The 26,503-nt window shown below is 40.4% G+C and overlaps 1 protein-coding gene across 7 annotated transcripts in view; it reads right to left on the reverse strand.

Moving 5' to 3' along the window:
• Positions 1-26,503, reverse strand: part of shep (alan shepard) — a 442,703-nt gene that overhangs the window by 42,279 nt on the left and 373,921 nt on the right. For all 7 annotated transcript variants that reach the window (XM_070086066.1, XM_070086071.1, XM_070086068.1 and 4 more), the window contains 2 exons: positions 12,786-12,844; positions 5,521-5,770 (listed from right to left, as the gene is read on the reverse strand). In XM_070086066.1, the coding sequence (XP_069942167.1) occupies positions 5,521-5,770; positions 12,786-12,844 (309 nt within the window). The remainder of the gene's footprint in view (positions 1-5,520; positions 5,771-12,785; positions 12,845-26,503) is intronic.

The following is a 26,503-nucleotide window of genomic DNA, read 5'->3' on the forward strand; positions in this document are numbered from 1 at the left end:
GAGGCTTTAGGAAAGGTAGGGGGTGTGTGGACCAGGTGTTTACAGTGAAACATATAAGTGAACAGTATTTAGATAAGGCTAAAGAGGTCTTTGTGGCATTTATGGATATGGAAAAGGCGTATGACAGGGTGGATAGGGGGGCAATGTGGCAGATGTTGCAAGTGTATGGTGTAGGAGGTAGGTTACTGAAAGCAGTGAAGAGTTTTTACGAGGATAGTGAGGCTCAAGTTAGAGTATGTAGGAAAGAGGGAAATTTTTTCCCAGTAAAAGTAGGCCTTAGACAGGGATGTGTGATGTCACCGTGGTTGTTTAATATATTTATAGATGGGGTTGTAAGAGAAGTAAATGCGAGGGTCTTGGCAAGAGGCGTGGAGTTAAAAGATAAAGAATCACACACAAAGTGGGAGTTGTCACAGCTGCTCTTTGCTGATGACACTGTGCTCTTGGGAGATTCTGAAGAGAAGTTGCAGAGATTGGTGGATGAATTTGGTAGGGTGTGCAAAAGAAGAAAATTAAAGGTGAATACAGGAAAGAGTAAGGTTATGAGGATAACAAAAAGATTAGGTGATGAAAGATTGAATATCAGATTGGAGGGAGAGAGTATGGAGGAGGTGAACGTATTCAGATATTTGGGAGTGGACGTGTCAGCGGATGGGTCTATGAAAGATGAGGTGAATCATAGAATTGATGAGGGAAAAAGAGTGAGTGGTGCACTTAGGAGTCTGTGGAGACAAAGAACTTTGTCCTTGGAGGCAAAGAGGGGAATGTATGAGAGTATAGTTTTACCAACGCTCTTGTATGGGTGTGAAGCGTGGGTGATGAATGTTGCAGCGAGGAGAAGGCTGGAGGCAGTGGAGATGTCATGTCTGAGGGCAATGTGTGGTGTGAATATAATGCAGAGAATTCGTAGTTTGGAAGTTAGGAGGAGGTGCGGGATTACCAAAACTGTTGTCCAGAGGGCTGAGGAAGGGTTGTTGAGGTGGTTCGGACATGTAGAGAGAATGGAGCGAAACAGAATGACTTCAAGAGTGTATCAGTCTGTAGTGGAAGGAAGGCGGGGTAGGGGTCGGCCTAGGAAGGGTTGGAGGGAGGGGGTAAAGGAGGTTTTGTGTGCGAGGGGCTTGGACTTCCAGCAGGCATGCGGGAGCGTGTTTGATAGGAGTGAATGGAGACAAATGGTTTTTAATACTTGACGTGCTGTTGGAGTGTGAGCAAAGTAACATTTATGAAGGGATTCAGGGAAACCGGCAGGCCGGACTTGAGTCCTGGAGATGGGAAGTACAGTGCCTGCACTCTGAAGGAGGGGTGTTAATGTTGCAGTTTAAAACTGTAGTGTAAAGCACCCTTCTGGCAAGACAGTGATGGAGTGAATGATGGTGAAAGTTTTTCTTTTTCGGGCCACCCTGCCTTGGTGGGAATCGGCCGGTGTGATAATAAAAAAAAAAAAAAAAAAATATATACGTGTACTATATAATTATTCTTCTTTCAACAAACCAGCCGTATCCCACTAAGGCAGGGTGGCTTAAAAAGAAAAAAGAGTTTTTTTTAAATTTAGTAATGTATACAGGAGAAGGGGTTACTAGGCCCTTGCTCCCAGCATTTTAGTCTCCTCTTATGACACACATGGCTTATGGAGGAAGAATTCTGTTTCACTTTCCCATGTAAAGTATATATAATTATTTCAAATTATATATAATATATAGTATATACAGTATAATTATTTCAAATAAAGGAGAGTATATCACTCGTTCAACACATTATTATATAGCTTCATATGTCTGCATCGGTAGGAGAAGGAAGACGGGGTAGGGGTCGTCCTCAAAAAGGTTGGAAGGAACGGGTAAGGGAGGTTTTATGGGCAAGGGGCTTGGACTTCCAGCAGGCGTGCATGAGCGTGTTCGACAGGAGTGAATGGAGACGAATGGTATTTGGGACCTGACGATCTGTTGGAGTGTGAGCAGGGTAATATTTAGTGAAGGGATTCAGGGAAACCGGTTATTTTTATATAGCCAGACTTGAGTCCTGGAAATGGGAAGTACAATGCCTGCACTCTAAAGGAGGGGTTTTGGGATATTAGCAGTGTGGAGGGATATGTTGTGTATCTTTATACGTATATGCTTCTAAGCTGTTGTGTTCTGAGCACCTCTGCAAAAACAGTGATTATGTGTGAGTGAGGTGAAAGTGTTGAATGATGATGAAAGTATTTTCTTTTTGGGGATTTTCTTTCTTTTTTGGGTCACCCTGCCTCGGTGGGAGACGGCCGACTTGTTGAAAAAAAAAAAGTCTGCATCACGTGAAAGGAATCCTAAGTAACAAACAAGTCACATTCCTGGTGTGCCAGATTACAAGAGAGTTGTTTAATGCTTGAAGGTTATTTTGTCAGAGAAACAATAGTACTGTACAAGGATGGTTGTGAGTCACACATTTGTAACTCCAGATCAGCATTAATAAAACATTTCTTATGGGCCTTGTATGTAAGTGTGGATATTGGTAATTTGGGAAAGTGGTAGAAACCCGGCATTCTGTATTCACATCAGAATAGTAAACTCTCAAGCCTCCCAGACAAACATTTAACCAACACTGTGAAGAATGATGTAGTAATTCACAATAAAAGTACAACTGTACCTCACTTGGTGATGACTGAATTGTCCAAGTGTAATTTTGCTAAAACTATGTTAAGAGAAAAACTACCATATACAAACACTGACAATACATTTGACCAATATTTAACTGCTGCAGCATACGGGCGCCTGGCAAACCTACGGATAGCGTTCCGATACCTCAGTAAGGATTCGTTTAAGACTCTGTATACCATTTACGTCAGGCCCATACTGGAGTATGCAGCACCAGTTTGGAATCCACACCTAGTCAAGCACGTCAAGAAATTAGAGAAAGTGCAAAGGTTTGCAACAAGACTAGTCCCAGAGCTACGGGGATTGTCCTACGAAGAAAGGTTGAGGGAAATTGGCCTGACGACACTGGAGGACAGGAGGGTCAGGGGAGACATGATAACGACATATAAAATACTGTGAGGAATAGACAAGGTGGACAAAGACGGGATGTTCCAGAGAAGGGACACAGACACAAGAGGTCACAATTGGAAGTTGAAGACTCAGATGAATCAAAAGGATGTTAGGAAGTATTTCTTCAGTCATAGAGTAGTCAGGCCGTGGAATAGCCTAGAAAGTGACGTAGTGGAGGGGGGAACCATACATAGTTTTAAGGCGAGGTATGATAGAGCTCATGGGGCAGGGAGAGAGAGGACCTAGTAGCAATCAGCGAAGAGGCAGGGCCAGGAGCTGTGACTCGACCCCTGCAACCACAAATAGGTGAGTACAGCAGAAAAGAATGAGCATCACCATTGCAAAAATTCAGGTTAATGAACAAATAAATTCCTCAGTGCTTCATTTATTTGTGGGAATGTGTAAATATTGTCTTCTGCATTTGAAAGTTAGGCAGAGAACCCCATAACAAAGTATGGTAACTTGATCTTCAAGGTTCCAATCTCTGGCATACTTGTGTTTTTCTTCACTGTTTGAACTTGGTGCTTACTCTTTAATGCTTTGCAATGCCTCATATGCATGATTATCAAGCATCTATCTCTTGTTTGCTCCAGAGAGAACATTCCAAGTATTATGAGACATCCTTAACAGTTTAATTCCTTCACTTTCGAGACCCCAGAAATTAAAAGCGCTGACGATGTCAGTAGTGGTAGAGAATCTTATCTGAATGTATGAAAGGTGCAAACTTGGTGGTTTGGGCACAATTTATGCAATGCTCAATTCAACTAAATCTTAGCTATTTTGCAAGTATGTTTTCCGTTTTATTGACCGAGTACAAACTGCCTATTCGACTATCAGAACTATACTATAAAGTGCACAGAAATAGTAAGTTTGCCCAGTTTAAAAGCAGTTCAAAATAGTGTAGGCATTCCAGGAACTACAGCAACAATTTCTCTGTTCATTAACTTTTTCACTGTACAACCCCCAAAATTAATATTGTTCTTAGTGAAATATATATGTGTATATACACCTACCATCCGACTTACGACCATTAGACTTACGACCGTGTTTTCTATGCCAAATTTCTGGGAAATAAACAACTCTCTGTGCTGTACACAGTGTTTATCCTAAATCTTTCGGTATAAAATACAGTATTAACAGCATAAAAAGTAAAGTAAAAAATTAAATACCACAATAAAATAAAGTCATTACAAAAATGTGATGTGATATTCAGTAGTAAGGTTCAACTTATGTTCTTTCAATTTACGACCGGTTTGTAAGAACCGAACTTGGTTGTAGGTCGGATGGTACCTGTACTTTTTTCTTCTGAAATGGTAGATAATCTTTTTCTGAAGGCAATGACACCAAAAGTACAAAATTTGAGGGAAAACTTACAGAATTACGTAGGCACAAAATCAGCAGTCTGGGTGCAATTTACAAATCAGTGATTTTGTCTTCTTTGAGTCCTATTCTAAGCCAATTTCATTGCTCTATTCGACCACTTTCCTAGCTATTTCACTAGCATGCTTTCCATTCTATCAAGTAAATGCAAGAAACTGCCTATTCAACTATTACAACTACTGTATACAGTGCACAGAAGTTGGAAATTTAGCCAATTTTACACAATTCAAAAATTACCAATTTAAAAATATAGTCCAAAATAAACAATGTAAACATTCCTAGCACTAAAACAACATTTCCTCTGTTCACTGAACACATCCCAGGCCTCTCCCATATTACACTTGCCCTTCACTCTGAATTCAGAATCACACAGCAGTAACAGCTGGTTGATCAGACCCTGATCCACCATGAAGCCTGGTCTCAGACCGGGCCGCAGGGGCGTTGACCCCCGACACCCTCTCCAGGTAAACTCTCCAGATAAACACAAAAATAGAAGATTTACTCTATTTCTCGAATAATAACATAGTACTATAACCATAAAGGATTGGTCATGGTTTATGGTGTCCCAATAACTGAATTAGATCTACTGAAGACCCATAAAACAGATCGGGGTGTGTGTGTGTGTATAAGGGGGATGCCTTGCCCATCCTCAGGAAAATTGGCAAACATCGAATATTTCTGCTACTATGAGCCCAATTTCAAGCTAATTCTGGTTCTGAAACCAACGAAAATCATCTCTATTTTAGTAGTATGTCTTCCATTTTATCAAATGATACTAAGAAACAGGCAATAAAAACCATAAATGTCATCCTAGAAAATGCCTCAAAGCCACTATTTTAGACCCATCATGCTGTGTGCACTTACCACACAAAACCATTCTCTCATATCTAGACCAAAATTTACCACTCACAGCTTATCTAAGTGAGCTGAGTGCAAGACATAGAACTATATGAGGGACCATGACTTCAATGGTGTGGTTGTATGTGACAGCTACTGAAAGGGCTGATGATACCGTAGTGATAACTTTTTTAGAAAAATAAATTTCCAAAATATAAATACATATTTGTATAGTACTGAACTAATAAACATGTATACACAAATAAGAGAGTGACTTTACCTGGCAAATCCAACACCTCGTGACTGAACATTGTTGTCTCTGAGGATGCGAGTGGAGATGACCTGGCCATGTTGAGCAAGTAGCTGCTCCAGCTCTGCTTCATTCATGTGTGGTGGAAGATTAGCGATGTACAGGTTGGTGGGGTCTTGCTCCTGTTGCTTAGCCATCTGAGCCTGCACGTTGGATGCTAGCAGCCCCTTGACAGCCTTGTCTGCAGATGCTGGTGACTCAAAGTCTACAAAACCATAACCTGAAGGCAAGAAATACTAGTGCAGTGCTGAAATCATAAACACAGTATATTAGTATAAGTACAAAACCAATTTCCTGGCAGCCTTAGTTCCTAGGCTTTGCTGGTACATATGTCAATTTTGCTGGCCCAAGAGAAGACACAATACAGTGAACCCGGCCTTACGATATTAATCCGTTCCTGAGAGCTCATCGTAAGCCGAAATTATTGTAAGGCGAATTAATTTTCCCCCATAAGAAATAATGGAAATCAAATTAATCTGTGCAAGACACCCCAAAGTATGAAAAAAAAAATTTTACTACATGAAATATTAATTTAAATACACACAAACTGAAGAAGACATGCACAATTACTACTCTACTAAGAATAGAATACATGACACTTACCTTTATTGAAGATCTGGTGATGATTGATGGGATGGGAGGAGGGGAGAGTATGGAAGTTATTGTTTAGAAGGGGAATCCCCTGTCCATAGAGGTCTGTACCTCCCGTTCCTTTAAGATTTGCCTAAAATGGGCCACAACATTGTCATTGTAAGTCACCAGCACGGCTTGCAATTGCTGTGTTAGTGAGATTTTCATCCATAAAGGTTTGCACTTCAACCCACTTTGCACACATTTCCTTAATCTTAGAAGTAGGCACAATGGATTCCACAACTGGCATAGGCTTCTCAGGGTTAGCCTCAAACCCTTCAAAATCTTTCTTAATTTCCATACTAATTCTCACCCTTTTTACCACAGGGTAAGCACTAGAAGCTTTCTTGGAGCCCATGGTGACTTATTTTGCAGTTACAAGCACAAAAAATACTGGGATAAGGTGAAATGTACCGAATGTATGCGTGGATGCGACCGCACTGGGTGGCTTGTAAACACTGCCGCTGAGGCCACACGTGGGGCGCATCCCAGACGAATCACGTAAGGTGAGTTTTTATCATGAGGTGAGGCAAAATTTTCGCATTCAAATGCTTCGTATGGCAGATTTAACGTAAGGTGATGCGTTTGTAAGGCGGGGGTCCACTGTATAATAAAAATAAAAAGTATCTATTTCTACAAGTACATGTACAAGGTATACAGGCCTAGCTGACATCAATGACATACTATTATATAGAAAACCCCTTGTTATGCAGAGCATTTTGGGTAAATTAGCTCAGTTTTGTCCCTAGGATGCGAACCACACCAGTCAATTAATACCTGGGTAACGATTTTATTGATGGGTGAACAGGAACAGTAGGTGCCTTATAGAAACATTTCCTAATGTTTTCCAGATTTTCAGGTGAAGGTGTACTAAGACATTCTTTTTGGCTATCGTTTTAAATATTTCAACCATGCAAGGTTGTTTTAAGTGATTTGATCTTTCCCTGCATAATTTTTCATGTATCCAATAAAAATGTATTAACTTTGATTCTGTCCCAAAGGAAAGCTGTTCTAGCTCTTTGATTAACCTCCCTGACAAATGAATGGTCAACAGCCAAAACTACTGACAAATTACTTGTACAGTTATTTCCCTAGTCATAGATAAGGTAATTGTTAACAAAAGATATATATAAGAACATAAGAAAGGAGGAACACTGCAGCAGGCCTGTTGGCCCATACTAGGCAGGTCCTTACAGATCCATTCCACTAATAGAATATTTGGCCTCATAAGAACATAAGAAATAAGGAACACTGCAACAGGTCTACTGGTCTATGCGAGGCAGCTCCAATTCTCCCCACCAGCTTAAGGCAATGCCTTGACCTAGTGAGGTCAGACACGTCACTTAAGGGAGGAGCATTGCGTCCGACCTAGTAGCTAGTCATGTCCAACTGACACCCACCCACACCCACTCGTGTATTTATCCAACCTATTTTTAAAAGTACACAATGTTTTAGCGTCTATGACGGTACTCGGGAGTTTGTTCCACTCATCCACAACTCTATTACCAAACCAGTGCTTTCCTGGAGTTTACCTGGATAGAGTTCCAGGGGTCAACGCCCCTGCAGCCCAGTCTGCGACCAGGCTTCATGGTGGATCAGGGCCTGATCAACCAGGCTGTTACTGCTGGCTGCACGCAATCCAATGTACGAGCCACAGCCCGGCTGGTCAAGTACCGCTTTAGGTGCTTGTCCAGTGCCTGCTTGAAGGCAGCCAGGGGTTTATTGGTAATCCCCCTTATGTATGCTGGAAGGCAGCTGAACAGTCTTGGGCCCCCAACACTTATTGTGTTGTCTCTTAACGTGCTAGTGACACCCCTGCTTTTCAATAGGGGGGATGTTGCATCGTCTGCTGAGTCTTTTGCTTTCGTAGTGAGTGATTTTCGTGTGCAAGTTTGGTACTAGTCCCTCTAGGATTTTCCAGGTGTATATATCCTTCCTGAATCTGAATTTTTCCAATTTAAAGCCATTGCTGCGAGTCCTGTCTATGTTAGACATTTTTAGCATGCTATTTACATCCCCTTTATTAATTCCCGTTTTCCATTTATACACCTCAATCATATCCCCCTTAATTCTACGCCTTTCTAAAGACTGTAGATTCAGGGCCCTCAGCCTTTCCTCATAGGGAAGAATTCTGATACATGGAATCAAACTTTGTCATCCCCCTTTGTATGTTTTCCAGTGCATTTATATCCATTCTGTAATATGGTGACCAAAACTGCACAGCATAATCCAAATGAGGCTAACCAAAGATATATAGAGTTAAGAACATCCTGAGAACTTCTATTATTTATACTTCTTGCTATGAAGCCAAGGATTCTGTTAGCTTTATTGCAAACACTAATGCACTGTTGTCTTGGTTTTAGATTACTACTAACCAGAACTCCTGAATCCTTTTCACAATCTGTAATATTAAGATCTACGTTGTTTAGTTTATATGTGGCATGGTTATTTTCCTGTCCAACATTTAGAACTTTGCATTTGTCTATATTAAACTGCATCTGCCACTTCTCCGACCACTGCATGAGTTTATTCAAATCATCCTGGAGTACCCTAATGTTCTTATCAGAATGAATTGGATGGCTTATTTTGATGTCATCAGCATATTTACTTATGTCGCTATTTATTCCCTCATCTATGTCGTTTATGTAGATTGTGAACAACAAGGGGCCCAACACTGACCCCTGTGGAACACCGTTTGTGATGTGCCCCCATTCTGATTTCTCCCTATTTATGCAAACTCTCTGCTGCCTATTTGTCAACCATGCCTCATCCCAGGAAAAAATTTCTCCTCCTATTCCATGTGCCTTAAGTTTCCTCAATAACCTCTGATGTGGAACTCTACTGAAAGCCTTACTGAAGTCCATATACACAATATCATATTCAATACTATGATCTACCTCCTCAAATAATTAAGTGAAGAAAGTCAGTAAATTCGTAAGACAGGAACGCCCCTTTGTAAAACCGTGCTGAGATTCATTAATCAATTTATGCCTTTCGAGATGGCTATGAATTGCTTCGGCAATTATTGATTCCATAAATTTTCCCACTATGGAGGTAAGGTTTATTGGTCTATAGTTCGAAGCTAGGGACCTGTCACCTGCCTTGTAAATAGGTATTACACTTGCCATTTTCCATTTATCAGGCACTATACTAGTTTGCAATGATATATTGAAAATATTAGTCAAAGACATGCTAAGTTCCTCTTTACATTCCTTTAACACCCTTGCAAACAGTTCATCAGGGCCTGGGGATTTGTTAGGTTTTAATTTCTCTATCTGTCTGAGAATCACATCACTAGTTACTGCAATCGTGCATAGATTATCGTCCTGTTGTACATAATCTATTATTTCTGGAATTTCGCTAGTATTTTCCTGGGTAAAAACTGAGAGGAAGTAAGTATTGAAAATTTTACACATATCCTTATCACTATCAGTGATCTGACCTGAGTTACTCTTAAGTGGGCCTATCTTGTCCCTAATCTTACTTCTGTATACCTGAAAGAACCCTTTTGGGTTAGTCTTCGAATCCCTTGCAACCTTAGCCTCATAATCCCTTTTTGCTTTTCTTATTCCTTTTTTTTATTTCTCTCTTTAACTGAATACAGTGGACCCCCGCTTAACGATCACCTCCCAATGCGACCAATTATTTAAGTGTATTTATGTAAGTGCGTTTGTACGTGTATGTTTGGGGGTCTGAAATGGACTAATCTACTTCACAATATTCCTTATGGGAACAAATTCGGTCAGTACTGGCACCTGAACATACTTTTGGAATGAAAAAATATCGTTAACCGGGGGTCCACTGTATATTGATTTCTTAACTGCTCCTCCCCTCTTTTGATACGCCTATATATGCCTCTCTTTTGACCAATGAGATGTTTTAATCTATTGTTCATCCACTTGGAATCATTTTTGTTAGATCTAATTTCCCTACCCAGAACAAAAGTTGTCTGGGCAGCTAGAATTATGCTCTAAAAAACGTCATATTGGCAACCAACACCACCTACCTGACCCATAGTCAGGACATCCCAATTTAGCCCACCCAGGTAATTTTTCAGTCCCATGAAATCGGCCAAGCAAAAGTCTGGGACAGAGATTTGATTGCAGTTATCCGGGTAACTCCATGATACAGTGGACCCCCGGTTAACGATATTTTTTCACTCCAGAAGTATGTTCAGGTGCCAGTACTGACCGAATTTGTTCCCATAAGGAATATTGTGAAGTAGATTAGTCCATTTCAGACCCCCAAACATACACGTACAAAAGCACTTACATAAATACACTTACATAAATGGTCGCATTCGGAGGTGATCGTTATGCGGGGGTCCACTGTATATTGAAACTAAGTGATTTGTAATCGCTTTCCCCAAGCTCGTCATTAACCTCAAGATTATTAACTAGTGATTCTTTGTTGGCAAGAACCAAGTCAAGTAGATTGTTTCCTCTAGTTGGTTCTGTCACAAACTGTTTTAAAAAGCAATCCTGAACCATATCAAGAAAGTCACTAGACTCAAGATTTCCTGTCACATTGTTCCAATCAATTTGTCTAAAGTTAAAATCTCCCATTAACACAACATTTTCATATCTAGATGCCTTATGAATTTCGTCTCATAGCAGCTTACTGCACTCCCTATCAAGGTTTGGGGGCCTATAAATCACACCCAAAATTAACTTTTCATGACCCTCGAGAAACTGTAGCCAAACAGATTCTGTGTCCAATGTTTCTAATCTTATATCTTGTCTAACACAACAATTTAAATTATCTCTGACATACATTGCCACTCCACCACCCTTCCTATTGACCCTATCAGTATGGAATAGTTTTTAACCCTGTATGCTGCATTCAGAAGGCATTTCTCTATCTTTCAAGTTGAACCAGGTCTCTGTTATAGCAATAATATCTATATTACCTGCACTTGCAAGTAATCTTAGCTCATCTATCTTATTTCTTAGACTCCTACTATTTGCATAGTAAACCTTAAGGGAGCTAGTCACTCGTTGCCCTCTACTATCTCTCTTTATTTGTTGATCAGTTAATTTGCCTTTACTAGCAACTTCATTTTGAATATTGTCTTTTAAACATATCCCTGAGGTATCCCAGTAATATCTGCTATTTTCAACCCTAATACTGCAGCCTGATTGTTTCCCACAAACACCCATACCTCTATAATCTATCAGATTAAAGTCCTAGACAAGTCACCAATAACCCCCTCAATCGAATTGGCTAATGCAACCACTCCAGCCCCAGAGAGATGAACCCCATCCCTTGCATACATATCACGTTTACCATAGAATATGCCCCAGTTATCAATGGATGGGACTGCAAGTTCCTTGCAGTACCTGTCTAGCCAGCAATTTATACCAAGTGCCCTAGACATCCATTCATTGCCCACTCCCCTTCTAGGCAAGATGTTACATATGATTGGGATCCCTCCCTTAGACCTGACTACATCTATGGCTAACTTATACTTATCCAGCAGCTCCTGTCTCCTGCCATTCCCAATGTCATTAGCACTAAGATAATGGGCTTGTTCCCATTACCTGACATAATATTATCCAACCTGCTGACTATGTCACCAACACCAGCTCCTGGGAGGCACACTCTCTGTCTGATCTTTCTATCTCTGTTACAAAAAGCATGGTCCATATATCTTACCTGAGAATCTCCCACAATCAGAATATTCTTACCTTGATAAACAGGGGAGTCAGTGGTACCTTTAACCTCACTAACCACTGAAGTACACTCGTCCTGGAGAACAGAGAATCGATTTCCTACCTTCACATCTTCTCTATTAACCTTCCTTATCATCCTTCTTCCTGAATTGTGATCCACTTGCCACTTAAAGCGGCTGCCACTCTCCAAATCACTGCTGGTAACTTTTTCCTCCTCACCAGCTACAACCATCTCACACTCACTCCCAAACCCCTCTAGATGAAGCTTCAGCCTCCTATTTTCCTCCTGAAGAAGTAGAATCTCCTTCTTCAACACTTTAACCTGAGATTTTAAAACACTACAACAAGCCATGGCGCTAGGTAACACCCCATGCTAATCCCAGAAAGCTTAGGACAGGTATGACCACACGTGATCACTGACCTCAGCATGTACTAAGAATCGCACAAAATCAAGGAATCACCACCAGCATCTGCAGTGTAAGCAATATAAGTGAGCATATAATGCCATCTGTGGCTGCCCAGTAAAGTAATTTGGGAAAAAAATAATTGTCATCTCATAATTTGGTCCTGACTAAAAGAGGTGCCAGCTAATCTGTTGTTGGTAAACCAGTAATGCACCTGTACATCATTAACTTGGGTTTAGGTCCCTATTCAACTTAAGTCTTAAATCCTTAACCCAGTAATTTCTACACGCTAAATGTAGTCATAACTGACAGTCTGCTAAAACAGGATTTGATGTATGACCTAGAATCAAGTATTGCAGTAACAATTATTCAGTGGAAGGCAAAATTAATAGTAATGTGAACTACAGTATTAAAAAGTGTCATAATTCAATGCATCCTTCATTAATACTAAGTACTATTAACATTATAGTTGCATAAACATTATGGCTCATAAATTATCAAAGTGGAAGACCATAAATTGGGTATTTACCTTTGCACTTGTTTGTGTTTTTATCGAGTATGGCTTTTGTTGATATGATGTTACCATATCTGGAAGAAAACAAAAATAATAATAATAAAGCACTTTTAAAGAACCTCAAAAATATAGAGTACAAGTTAACCTCTCATATTAATTGTTATATATCTGACTTTAAAACTTGGTACTGTACTTAAATTAATAATCACAAACTTTACCCTAATAATGCAAACTTTTCTTCAATCACAAAAATACACTACAAAACTTGTATAATTTTAATTCTTTTAAAAAATAAACTGTATAAGAAATCCTTGACATCCCTCGTGTCAGTCTCACACTATGCAAAAATACAATGTATATCAAGGGACCCAAGATCTGAAATTCACTACCTGAACCAGTAAAGGATCCCCTGACAATATACAAATTTAGGGCTACATTTAAAAATCATCTCATCTCTCAATATTAACCAGACCAACCCAAACAACTTTTAACCAGTTTGATGCAACTCCCAAATAATTTATTATATGACCTTGAGTCCATTAAATCATCTGCCAATCCATGAAATATTGCTATTTAAACCATTGTAATATTGTTTTTATTATGTGCAACTTCAAGATTATTATTCTTATAAACGTCCACCTTGACTACCTTCCATTAGTATTAAGATAAAATAAAGATTTATTAAAAAGTTAACCACACTTATCTTGTCTAGACTTAACCCTTAAACTGTCTAAACATAGATCTACATTCGCTCGCGTAACACTCCGAACACAGATCTACTTTTTTTTTGCATAAGAAAGCGTGTACATTTGAACGTGGATCTACATTCAGAGTGCTACGCGAGCAAACGTAGACCTATGTTTGGGCAGTAAGTAATTATTACATATTAGGATAAGTCTGCCTGAAATGCCCCAGCATGTTAGTGGCTTTCTTTGCACTTAACTAATAAAAACTGTAAATGCACATTCTAACCCTGCAAAGAAATAAAATCTTTATCTTTTGGATAAGAAGTGAGGGAGGTAAGAACACTTGATACTTATAAGTGGTGTCAAGTGTTTGTCTCATTGTCAACACAATTTATTCATACCTTCATCTCACTTGTTCACAGAAAAACACTGAACACTAAGACCACACAAAACATAGGGCAAATTACTGTGAACTATAAATAAAAACAGATATACAACTTAAACTATGATCAATTTCTTTAGTATTAAGTAGTCTGTAAGCCATTAAATTAAGTCTGCCCATAATGCCTAGGCATTGATAGTGGCTCTCTTTGCACTGCAACTCATTGTAATTTCATAATCTCAATGTAATCTTGCAGGGAAATAAAATACGATTTGATTTGATTGAGTGATTGATACAAATACATTTGGAAAACAAGTACCTGTGCAATATTTTGTATCATTTAATAATATTTAACACCTGAGGTATTTAACTACAGTATAATATTTTTGGGGCAAAATTGTATGCTATGTGTTTGCATGGACAATATAAAGGAAATAGGTTGCCTCAAGAGTCATGAGACCTGGAGTATACCTGGAGAGGGTTTCAGGGGTCAACGCGCCTGCGGCCCGGTCTGTGACCAAGCCTCATTGTGGATCAGGGCCTGATCAACCAGGCTGTTACTGTTGGCCGCATACAACCCAACGTACAAACCACAGACCGGCTGGTCAGGTACTGACTTTAGGTGCCTATCCAGCCCCTTTTTGAAGACAGCCAGAGGTCTATTGGTAATCCCCCTTATGTATGCTGGGTGGCAGTTGAGCAGTCTTGGTCCCTGACACTTACTGTGTTGTCTCTTAGTGTACATGCCTGCCTGCATTCTAGGGAGTACATGTCGAGGAACTTCAAGTGTTCCCAGCAATTGAGGTGTTTTGTTGCAGTTGTGTGCGCCGTGAAGGTTCTCTGTAAATTTTCTAGGTCAGCAATTTCACCTGCCTTCAAAGGTGCTGTTAGTGTCCAGCAATATTCCAGCCTAGACAGAACACTTGACTTGAAAAGTGTCATCATGGGCTTGGCATCCCTAGTTTTGAAGGTTCTTATTATTCATCCTGTCATTTTTCTAGCATATATGAATGATACTATGTTGTGGTCTTTGAAAGTGAGATCCTCTGACATTATCACTTCCAGGTCTTTTACATTAATTTCTTGCTCTATTGTGTGGTTGGAATTTGCTCCATACTCTGGTATAGTTTTAATTTCCTCACATTTTCCATATCGGAGTAATTGAAATTTCTTATCACTGAACTTTATATTGTTCTCTTCGGCCCATCTAGAGATTTGGTTGATGTCCGCCTGGATTCTTCCAGTGTCTTCAATAGAAGACACTGTTATGCAAAGGAAAACATGGTGCTGTGGCTTACATCCATGTCTATGTCAGATATGAGGATGAGGAACAGGATGGGAGCAAGTACTGTGCCTTGTGGAACAGAGCTTTTCACCGTAGCCACCTCAGACTTTGCTCTGTTTACTACTACTCTTTGTGTTCTATTTGTTAGGAAATTATAGATACATCTACCAACTTTTCTTGTTTTTCCTTTATCACGCATTTTATGCGCAATTACACCATGGTCACACTTGTCAAAGGGTTTTGCAAAGTCTGTGCATACTACATCTGCATTTTGTTTGTCTTCTAGAGCATCCAGGACCTTGTCATAGTGGTCCAGTAGTTAAGATAAGATAAAGTTTATTTCTTTGTAAAGGTTACAATGTGTAATTACAATTTTGATTTGCTAAGTACAAAGATAGCCACTATCATGTCGGTGCATTTTGGGACAGGCAGGAGCGACCTGCTCTACACCCATGTTGCCCTGGGTTGTGTAACTGATGGGTATCTAGATCAGTGGCGATCTTGCTTCTTAGAACCCTTTCAAACATTTTCATGATGTGGGATGTTAGTGCTATTGGTCTGTAGTTCTTTGCTATTGCTTTACTGCCCCCTTTGTGGAGTGAGGCTATGTCTGTTGTTTTTAGCAGCTGTGGGATGACCCCTGTGTCCATGTTCCCTCTCCATAAGATGTTAAAAGCACATGATAGGGGTTTCTTGCAGTTCTTGATGAACAGAGTTCCACGAGTCTGGGCCTGGGACAGAGTGCATGGGAATGTTATTTATCGCTTTTTGGAAGCCATTTGGCATGAGGATAATATCAGTTAGGTTTGAGTCTACCAAATTCTGTCTCGCTCATATAAAATTCATTTAGGTCTTCGACTCGGTCTGGTTAGTGGCTCACTAAAAACAGAGTCATACTGGGACTTTAGTACCTCTCATTTTGTTGCTGCCATCTGTGTAGGACCCATCTCGTCTAATTAGGGGCCCAATACTGGACGTTATTCTCGACTTAGATTTGGCATAAGAAAAGAAATATTTTGGGTTTCTTTCAATTTCATTTATGGCTTTTAGTTCTTCCCACATTTCCTGACTCCTGTAAGATTCCTTTAGCTCAAGTTCGACATCTGCTACTTCTCTGACCAGTACCTCCCTTCATATTACAGATATATTGGCCTCTTTTAGCCACTCTGTTATTCTTTGCCTTCGCCTGTATAGGGAGCGCCTTTCTCTTTCTAGTTTACATCTCTTCCTTTTCCTTACAGGAATATACCTTGAGCATACCTCGAGTGCCACAGAGTTAATTTGTTGTAGACATAGGTTTGGATCCGTGTTGCTTAGAATATCTTCTCAGTTTATATCATTTAGGACCTGGTTGACTTGGTCCCACCTTTTGTTTTTGTTACTGAAGTTGAATTTGGTGAAGGTTTCCTTGTGAATGATCACATTATTGTTGCAGACACAGCATAAAAGGCAGACCAGTGGCCAGCCATTTTGAATAGCTATAGAATTAACATATTTTTTTCTCTCTCAGACTTTTTTCATTTTCCTGTTACAAAAAAAAAAGGTTCTACATCAAAAAGGTTCTGGCCCCAATACTTTCAGATTTTCAATATTATTTTTACTTACGATGAGACCAATCCCCAAGAAAATATATACATAAATTTAAACTGGCTAACAGCACAAGCTATTCAACAAGACTGATATTATGGTTCATGGGTCTTCTGAAAACAAAGTGCAAGAGTAAGAGGAACTGTATCTAAGACACATATTGTATAACACTTATCTAAAACTCAGGCATCATATATTGTATATTTTGAATAATACAGTATACAATTCAGGCATCATATATGTAGTACAGCAGGGCCCCGCTTTATGGTGTTTCGCTTTATGGCGTTCCGCTAATACGGACATTTCAAATTATGACCAAAACTCGCTATACGGCTCCCCCCACCTGTCTTTCTAATACGGTCACAGCGGCCCACCGAGTTTGTTTACATTCTCCCTGAGCACATCTCCTTATTATGTCTGGAAACTTTCCAAAATTTCAAGTGTTTTAAAGTTATTGTATATTTTACATGTATTGTACTTGATAATTAAACTTGTGTACACCTGTACCTAAATAAACTTACACACTGTGCTGGCATGTAGGTACACATTAAAATCACTAAGAGTCTCTCTACTCTTGATGCAATAATAATAATAATAATAATAATAATAATAATAATAATAATAATAATAATAATAATAATCTCGGGCGCATTAATGTCGCATATTACGTTAATACAGTGGACCCCCAGTTAACGATATTTTTTCACTCCAGAAGTATGTTCAGGTGCCAGTACTGACCGAATTTGTTCCCATAAGAAATACTGTGAAGTAGATTAGTCCATTTCAGACCCCCAAACATACACGTACAAACGCACTTACATAAATACACTTACATAATTGGTCGCATTCGGAGGTAATCGTTATGCGGGGGTCCACTGTATAGACATTTCCCTTAATCTATGATATTTTTTCAAAATTATATAAGAAACACATTATGTAACACACAAACATGATACATGCACCCACAGTATAAAAATTTATACAAATATGAGATGTTTACCAAACGGTTTGTAGAAGTGTCGGAAGAATTACGTTTTCTCTAGCCCGTCACCTGTTACTAGGGATAACTGTAGAAAAATATTCCTTTCATATGCCTTCACTTTATAGCTATTCACGACTCTTGTGGATCTAGCACTTCTTTTTTATTATGATTATAATAATAATAATAATATCATCATTCACTCTAAAAATGGTGTGTTGCATGAGAATAGGAGTGTTGCTGTTTATAATTCTGTACTAACTTGTACACAGTGTAAGAGTATTTGTTTCGTGATTTAACTATTATAATAATAATAAAAATATTATAAGGTAAAAGTTTCACAAACTCTTACAAATGTACATGAATGAACTAAAACTGGACACGTATTAATACAGTCTATTTCGCCTGACCGAGTGATCGTCCACAACCTGTTCAGTTTGTTTTTTTACGCTGTCTGAGCTCGGTGTATCTCGTTCTCTCTCGTTTGCTCTTCGTTAACTAATTGGCTCTCGTTGACGATGGCATCTAAGCTTAGTTGTGATAAAAAGAAGAGTCGTAAGCCTCTTACTTTAAGTGCCAAGTTAGAAATGATTAAACTTAGTGAACAAGGTATGTCAATGGCTGAGATAGCACGTAAGCTTGGTTTGGCTCGTCAAACAGTTAGTACAGTTGTGAACAATAAGGAGAAAGTGTTGCAGGAAGTTAAAAGTGCTACACCAGTGACCACTAAAGTTATAAGAAAACGTGATAACCTTATTGCTGACATGGAAAAACTTTTAATGGTGTGGATTGATGATCAGACTAGTCACAATGTGCCTTTAAGCAGAGCCATTATCCAGTCCAAAGCCCTAAGTCTCTTCAATTCTATGAAGGCTGAGAGAGGGGAGGAAGCTGCTGAAGATAAATTCTCAGCTAGCAGAGGCTGGTTTAATAGGTTTAAGGAAAGAAGTCAACTTCACATCAGAGTGCAGGGTGAAGCTGCAAGCGCTGACAATTTAGCTGCAGAAAATTATCCACGTGAACTAGCCGAGATAATAGAATGTGGTGGATATACCAAGCAACAGATTTTTAATGTGGATGAGACTGCATTATTTTGGAAGAAGATGCCATCTAGGACATTTATTGCTAAGGAAGAGAAGTCAATGCCTGGCTTCAAAGCTGCAAAAGACAGGCTAACACTCTTGCTAGGAGCTAATGCAGCTGGTGACTGCAAGTTAAAACCTATGATGATTTATCACTCAGAGAATCCTAGGGCCCTAAAGAACTATGCAAAAGGCAGCCTCCCAGTTTATTATAAATCTAATTCGAAAGCTTGGATGACTGCCAATCTTTTCATAAGTTGGTTCACGGACTATTTTAAGCCTACAGTTGAGGCTTACTGCAAGGAAAAGAAAATTCCTTTTAATGTTTTACTTGTTTTAGACAATGCCCCTGCCCACCCTACAGCTCTACATGGTATGTACAGGGAGATAAATGTTGCTTTTATACCTGCAAACACAACTTCATTACTGCAGCCGATGGACCAAGGTGTGATTGCAGCCTTTAAATCTTATTACCTAAGAAGAACTTTCATTAAGGCTGTAAATTTCCTAGACAGTGATAAAATGCCTGGGCCTAAACAAAATAAATTAAAAACCTTTTGGAAAGGTTTCACAATTTTGGATGGCATTAAAAATATTAGAGATGCATGGAATGAAGTTAATGAAACTACACTCAAAGGTGTTTGGAAGAATCTGATTCCTGAACTTATGGATGATTTTGAAGGTTTTGAGAATCCAGTGGGGGAAGTGTGTGTAAATGTTGTTGATATGGCAAGGGAATTAGAACTGGAAGTGGAGCCTGAGGATGTGGAAGAATTGCTTCTCTCTCATGATGAGGCTCTGACAGACCAAGACCTTCTTCTGACTGAAGAGCAAAGAAAGAAATTTCATGAAGAGGAGATCCATCCTGATGATAGTCCTGTTACCATTAAAGAAATGAAAACCCAGGATTTGGAAGAAGCTATCAACCATATAGAAATAGCAATGGCAATTTTTGAGAAGATTGATCCAAATTTTGAACGAAGTTCAACAGTGAATGCAACCCTTTCCCATGATGTTACATGCTATAAAGAAATTTTAAGGAAAAGGAAAAAAAAATCCATGAGGCAAAGTTCAATGCTTTCCTACTTTAAGAAAATATCATGGCAACCTTCAACATCAACAGCTAGCCTTCAACAGCCTTCAACATCAACAGCCAGCCTTCAACAGCCTTCAGCATCAACAGCCAGCCTTCAACAGCCTTCAGCATCAACAGCTAGCCTTCAACAGCCTTCAGCATCAACAGCTAGCCTTCAACAGCCTTCAACATCAACAGCCTTCAACATCAACAGCTAGCCTTCAACAGCCTTCAACATCAACAGCTAGCCTTCAACACCCTTCAGCATCAACAGCTAACCTTCAACAACCTTCAACATCAACAGCTAGCCTTCAACAGCCTTCAGCATCAACAGCTAGCCTTCAACAACCTTCAACATCAACAGCTAGCCTTCAACAGCCTTCAGCATCAACAGCTAGCCTTCAACAGCCTTCAGCATCAACAGCTAGCCTTCAACAGCCTTCAGCATCAACAGCTAGCCTTCAACAGCCTTCAACATCAACAGCCTTCAACATCAACAGCTAGCCTTCAACAGCCTTCAACATCAACAGCTAGCCTTCAACACCCTTCAGCATCAACAGCTAGCCTTCAACAGCCTTCAACATCAACAGCTAGCCTTCAACATCAACAGCCAGCCTTCAACAGCCTTCAACATCAACAGCCAGCCTTCAACAGCCTTCAACATCAACAGCTAGCCTTCAACACCCTTCAGCATCAACAGCTAGCCTTCAACAGCCTTCAACATCAACAGCTAGCCTTCAACATCAACAGCCAGCCTTCAACATCAACAGCCAGCCTTCAACAGCCTTCAACATCAACAGCTAGCCTTCAACAGCCTTCAACATCAACAGCCAGCCTTCAACATCAACATACACCCCTTCAAAAGCTTCACACAAGTCTCCAAAACGAATCAAATTAGATGAAGAATTAGAGGATGATGGTCTGCCATCTCATAATTTGATTCAATAACTACATTGCCACTCACCTCTCACACACTCATATTAAGTAATTAAAGGTATGTAATAAATGTACTGTGTGTAATTTTACTTTTCGTTTTTTTTTTTAATGCTTAGTTCTATTGCTAATTTAATATATGTCAGTGTAAATACGTTATCTAGCATTTATATGCATTTACAAGGAAAATAAAAGGGTGTTCCACTTTACGGCGGTTTCCGCTTTACGGCGGTAGCCTGGAACCTAACCAGCCGTATAAGTAAGGCCCTACTGTATAGCTTGAACTACTGTATATAAAGTAGTATACATATTTTATTTAGAGCACAGACCATCAATAAGGAAGAAAGATGAACTTTCATTACATTACATGAAAGGTCAACAAATTGTGAAAAACAACACAGCATGAGACAAGACCAACTGTGTAATGAAATATGCTACCCTACAGAAAAAAACCCTGATAAACAACAAATTTTCCCAGTTCCTGTGTACTGTCAGAGACTACACTGTACAAGAGGATAAACTGAAAGCTAAAGAAAATGAAAGATGAGGTAGATTCAAAATCACTTGCTTAAGGATGCTTGTCAATATTGCTAGCTGGGTCATAGGAAAAAAACTCCATCTTTACTCATGTCAGAGAGACAAGGTATTGCCCAAAATGCTTAATATCTTGTGGGTTTTTACACAGGATTTTGATTAATTACAATGCAATCCAAATATCTTTTAGTAATAATATATTTTTCAGAAATATACATACAGCACCATTTATCATGCAGTAATCAAAACTGAAATCATTTTCAAATACAATACTGTAAATTAGCACAGTTACAGGGAATACAAGCTTGCAAAACATCTAATAATACAATGAAAACAATTAAACATACTCTGGTGTATGTATCGTACAAAGGAAGCTGCCACAATTTGTGCGTACATACATGTATGTAGGCATTGCACCAATATAATGTGTGCCAACTGATTTCACATGCATAATGAATGAACCTAATTTTACTAACGGCAAAAACTAAATGCCACACTAGCTTAGTGTACTAGCAGGATTTGTGGTAACCAGATTTTATCTGACATAGACAATATTAGCAAACTGCTGACTGGGGAGGGGGGGGGGGGGGCTGTATATCAGTCACTTACATGCTCGGAACTACTAAATGTCTTAAATGATGTGACTGAAGTTTTGGGCCTCTTCAAGGGGGGCTCCTTGGCATGGTGAAGAGGCTCTTGGTTTGAGGAATTAGACCTTTTGGTGTCCTTCCTCAGACCGAACCTAATTAACCCCCAATCCCCCCTTCCCTCTCCCATCCCCTTTTTTCCCTTACCTCCTCCTCCCCATCCCTCCCCTATTCCCTTCCTATTTTCAGCCTTGGGGACTCTTCCCACAGGCATTCTAGTTCCTAGGTAGGAGGAAGGGTACCGGGGTCCATCCCATTCTGTTGAGGTCCTTGGCAGTGGTGTAGTTTGCCGTGGAATCTGGATCACCTGGGGATGTCCAGATCCCTCTCGGTCTCCCAGGGGGTGGCTTTGGGTGTCTTCCAGGTGACAGGCATATCTCTGGATGTTACCTTTTGGATTCCGTGGGGTGGTGGCCAAAGGAGGTATGCATTGTGGCGGGTGTCCGGCCACCCATTCTTTTGTCCACCAAGGTGGCTCGGTGGATGTGAGGTTGCTATCCCAGATTGCTGGTTTACTGGCATGAAGGGTAGGGTATGGCATAGATTCCATGCCGCATCTGTACTACTTGCAGTGCTGAGGTCCTCTTGGGCGCGGAGGGGGATTTATGACCCTTTCATTCCTCCTAGGAGCTATTCCTCCATGTTCCCCCCTTTTTTCTTTATTCTTTTTTTTATTTCCTTTCCTTCTTTTTTTCTAAAAAACAAAAAGAAAGGAGTGACCTAACCATGGAGTTCCTAATCCATGAACCTGCTCCCCCAGGCCCCTTCCTGCTAGTGCACCCTGTTCTGACCCTGCCTCATTATTTGACCACTCTTCAGACATTTCTAATGCCCCCTGTACCCCCTGCTGGTGCCGTTTCAACACCTGCTCCAGGTACTGGCATTTCGACTGACTCTTTCAATACGTCTGACCTCCGCTCTTCTTTGACTATGCTTCTGGCTTCTCCCTCAACGGTGCAGCAATTTTCGTATCGCCCGCCCGTCCCACGTCGGACCAACTCCGGTCCCACACCTAAACGTTCAAGACCATTACCTGATGATACTTCTTCGCTTCCTTCTCATTCTACTCAGAAAAGACTGGCACGTCATGCACTCCCTTTACCTTACAACTGATTATCAACATCACATTTTTGTAATTATTTTATTTTATTGTTTTATTTTGATATTTCATTTTTTACTTTACTTTTTATGCTATTAGTACTGTATTTTATACTGTAAGGTTTAGGAGAAATGCTGTGTACAACACAGACAGTTGTTTATTTCCCAGAAATTTGGCATACAAAACATGGTTGTAAGTCAAGCGATCATATGTTGAGCAGGTCGTAAGTCAGATGGTAGGTGTATTTCAATATACACAATGGATTAAGTGTTTTACTCTACAACTGACTTCCTCTACTGCCTATCTTTCCGACCTTAGTATTGGCAAGACGCTCCTATGCCATGTTGGTAGAGATATATCCTTTCATGCTCTTAAGAGCAGTACACGCATCATCACTGTCCAGAATGCTAACCAAGTTCTCGATCTTTCTCTCCTTACAACTATTGATACTGTTCCTGTAACTATTGAAAAACATTCCCTCAATTCTTGTAGCTGTACTGTCATTCTGCCCCATACCATTGTCCAACAGAATTTCCAGACATGTGGCGATGACATTCTGGAACAACTAGTGCTCCAAGACTTCCCAATCCTCAAAGTAGACACTTATGTCCTCCCTGCCTGCAGGCTGAGATGATACCCTTGCAATGTACCTCGCTTAACTTTTGACTGCCATGAGCTTCTGTCCTCTCTATACAGTGGACCCCCGCCTTACGATATTAATCTGTTCCTGAGAGCCCATCGTAAGCCGAAATTATCGTAAGGCGAATTAATTTTCCCCATAAGAAATAATGGAAATCAAATTAATCTGTTCCTGGCACCCCAAAGTATGACAAAAAAAAATTTTTACCACATGAAATATTAATTTTAATACACACAAACTGAAGAAGACATGCACAATTACAACTCTACTAAGAATAGAATACATGACACTTACCTTTATTGAAGATCTGGTGATGATTGATGGGATGGGAGGAGGGGAGAGTGTGGAAGTTATTGTTTAGAAGGGGAATCCCCTTCCATTAGGACTTGAGGTAGCAAGTCCTTTTCCAGAGTTACTTCCCTTCTTCTTTTAATGCCACTAGAACCAGCTTGAGAGTCACTGGACCTCTGTTGCACAACAAATCTGTTCATAGAACTCTGTACCTCCCATTCCTTTAAGACTTTCCTAAAATGGGCCATAACATTGTCATTGTACAGGTTGCCAACACGGCTTGCAGTAGCTGTGTCAGGGTGATTTTCATCCGTAAAGGTTTGCAGTTCAACCCACTTTGCACACATTTCCTTAATCTTTGAAGTAGGCACAATGGATTCCACAACTGGCATAGGCTTCTCAGGGTTAGCCCCAAACCCTTCAAAATCTTTCTTAATTTCCATACTAATTCTCACCCTTTTTACCACAGGGTTGGCACTAGAAGCTTTCTTGGGGCCCATGGTGATTTATTTTCCTGTTACAAGTACAAAAAACACTGGGATATGGTGAAATGTACCGAATGTATGCATGGATGCAACCACACTGGCTGGCTTGTAAACACTGGCACCCACGGGGCAGCTGAGGCCACACGTGGGACGCGTCCCGGACGAATCACATAAGGCGAGTTTTTTATAGTGAGGCAAGGCAAAATTTTTGCATTCAAATGCTTCGTATGGCGGATTTAACATAACACGATGCGTTCGTAAGGCGGGGGTCCACTGTACTGCAGGTTCATCGCTGAATGCCCAGTCTGTGGTGCCGATGACCATACCAATACGTCTTGTAGTCTACCTCCCTCTTGCCTTAATTGTCGTGAGGCTCATCCATCTTACTCTCGCCGTTGCCAAGTTTACTTAAATGAGGGTGAAATCCATTGTCTCAAAGAGGCAGAAGGCCTCCCATATGCTATGGCAGTCTCTCATCCATGCCTCCAGGGGAAACTTCCTTGTATTTCTTATTCTCGAGTTACTAAATGTCCCCCCTCCCCTGAGATCCCAACTTCTGCAGCTTCCTCTGTGGTCACCCCTTCAACAGTCACCCCCGTCTCTAATTCTTTTGCTGTCCTGGACTCGAAGGTCCCTACCTTGGCACCTCATTCTGTTCTCACCTCTTCCTCTTCTCACTCACAAGTTTGTGTGTCTACAAGAACTCGTGCAACACCTACTCCCCATCACCCCTCTCCTTCTTCGAAGTCCAAAACATCCCCATTGTTAAAATCTCCTTTCATCCCTCCTTCCTTTCTGCAACCTGCTCATTTTTCCTTCCCAGTTTCTATATCCAGTTTTTCACCTCTAACTGGCTCTGTTACAAGTGTGGAGGTTCATCCTCTTCCTCGTACAGTATGTACCTTCTTTCCCTGTCCACTCCCAAGGTTCTTCCTCTTCTGCCCCCTCCAGGTCACTTCCTCTCCTGTCCCCTCCCAAGCTTCTTCTCTAGTTCCCTTTAACCTTTCGTCCCCCCTACTTTGGCACAGTCCATCGTCTGCCTGATCTTAACTCACCCTCCTTCCATCTTCAATATTGTACCACATACAATGTCCTTGTCCTCAGAAACACTTGAAGCTATCACAGAATATACTGAGGAGACTAGACCACTGATGGACACTGATCCACCTCCTGTTCCTCCTCTTCACTCTTCTCCATCTACACAGCTCTTTTCTTCACAGCGTCCCAATCCTTCGCTGCTTAAAAGTTTTCCGCTGCCTCCACATGTGGACCTTTCTAACCCTACTAGTCTGTCGATACCTCTACCTTCAGATTTCTTGTATCTTTCTCTTTGTAAATCATGGTTTATTTACAGTGGAATATCCGTGGCCTCAGAGGTAACCGGGGTGAGCTTCAGGTGTTGCTCTCCCAGCTTTCCCCTGTTTGTACTGTATTTGTTTACAAGAACCCAAATTACGCTCCGCTGTTATCCACCCCATCTCGGGCTATGATTTATTATATTCATCGGATCCTTTTCCCGATGGAACCTTTAATGAAAGTGCACTTGTATGCACCAGTATTCCATACCATCAGCTCTTTGTTCATATTTCACTGCATTACACTGCAGCCCGTATCCACTTGAATAAGTTGTGTACAGTCTGTTCTTTATATCTCTCTTCGTCTTGGGCCTTATCTATCCCGGATGTTGCATTTCTGGTTTCTTCCTTACCACCACCATTTCTATTACTTGGTGATTTTAATGCTTACCATTTCCTCTGGGGTGGTCTCATTGTGACTCCCGCGGCATTCAGTTGAAGGCTTTTCTCGCTTCTCTCCCCCTACATGTTTTAAATACAGGTACTCCCACTCATTTTAATCCTTGTACTCGTTCTCTCTCTCTCTCTCTTGCATCGATCTCTCGGTCTGTTCTTCCTCCATTGTACTAGACTTCACCTGGTCTGTCCTCCCGGACTTACATGACAGCAATCATTTTCCAATCATTCTTATTTCTCCTTCATATACACCACCTCCTCGTAGCCCATGCTGGCA

This window comes from Cherax quadricarinatus, chromosome 18 (assembly GCF_038502225.1).
Source record: "Cherax quadricarinatus isolate ZL_2023a chromosome 18, ASM3850222v1, whole genome shotgun sequence".
In the NCBI taxonomy this organism is placed as follows: Eukaryota; Metazoa; Arthropoda; class Malacostraca; order Decapoda; family Parastacidae; genus Cherax; species Cherax quadricarinatus.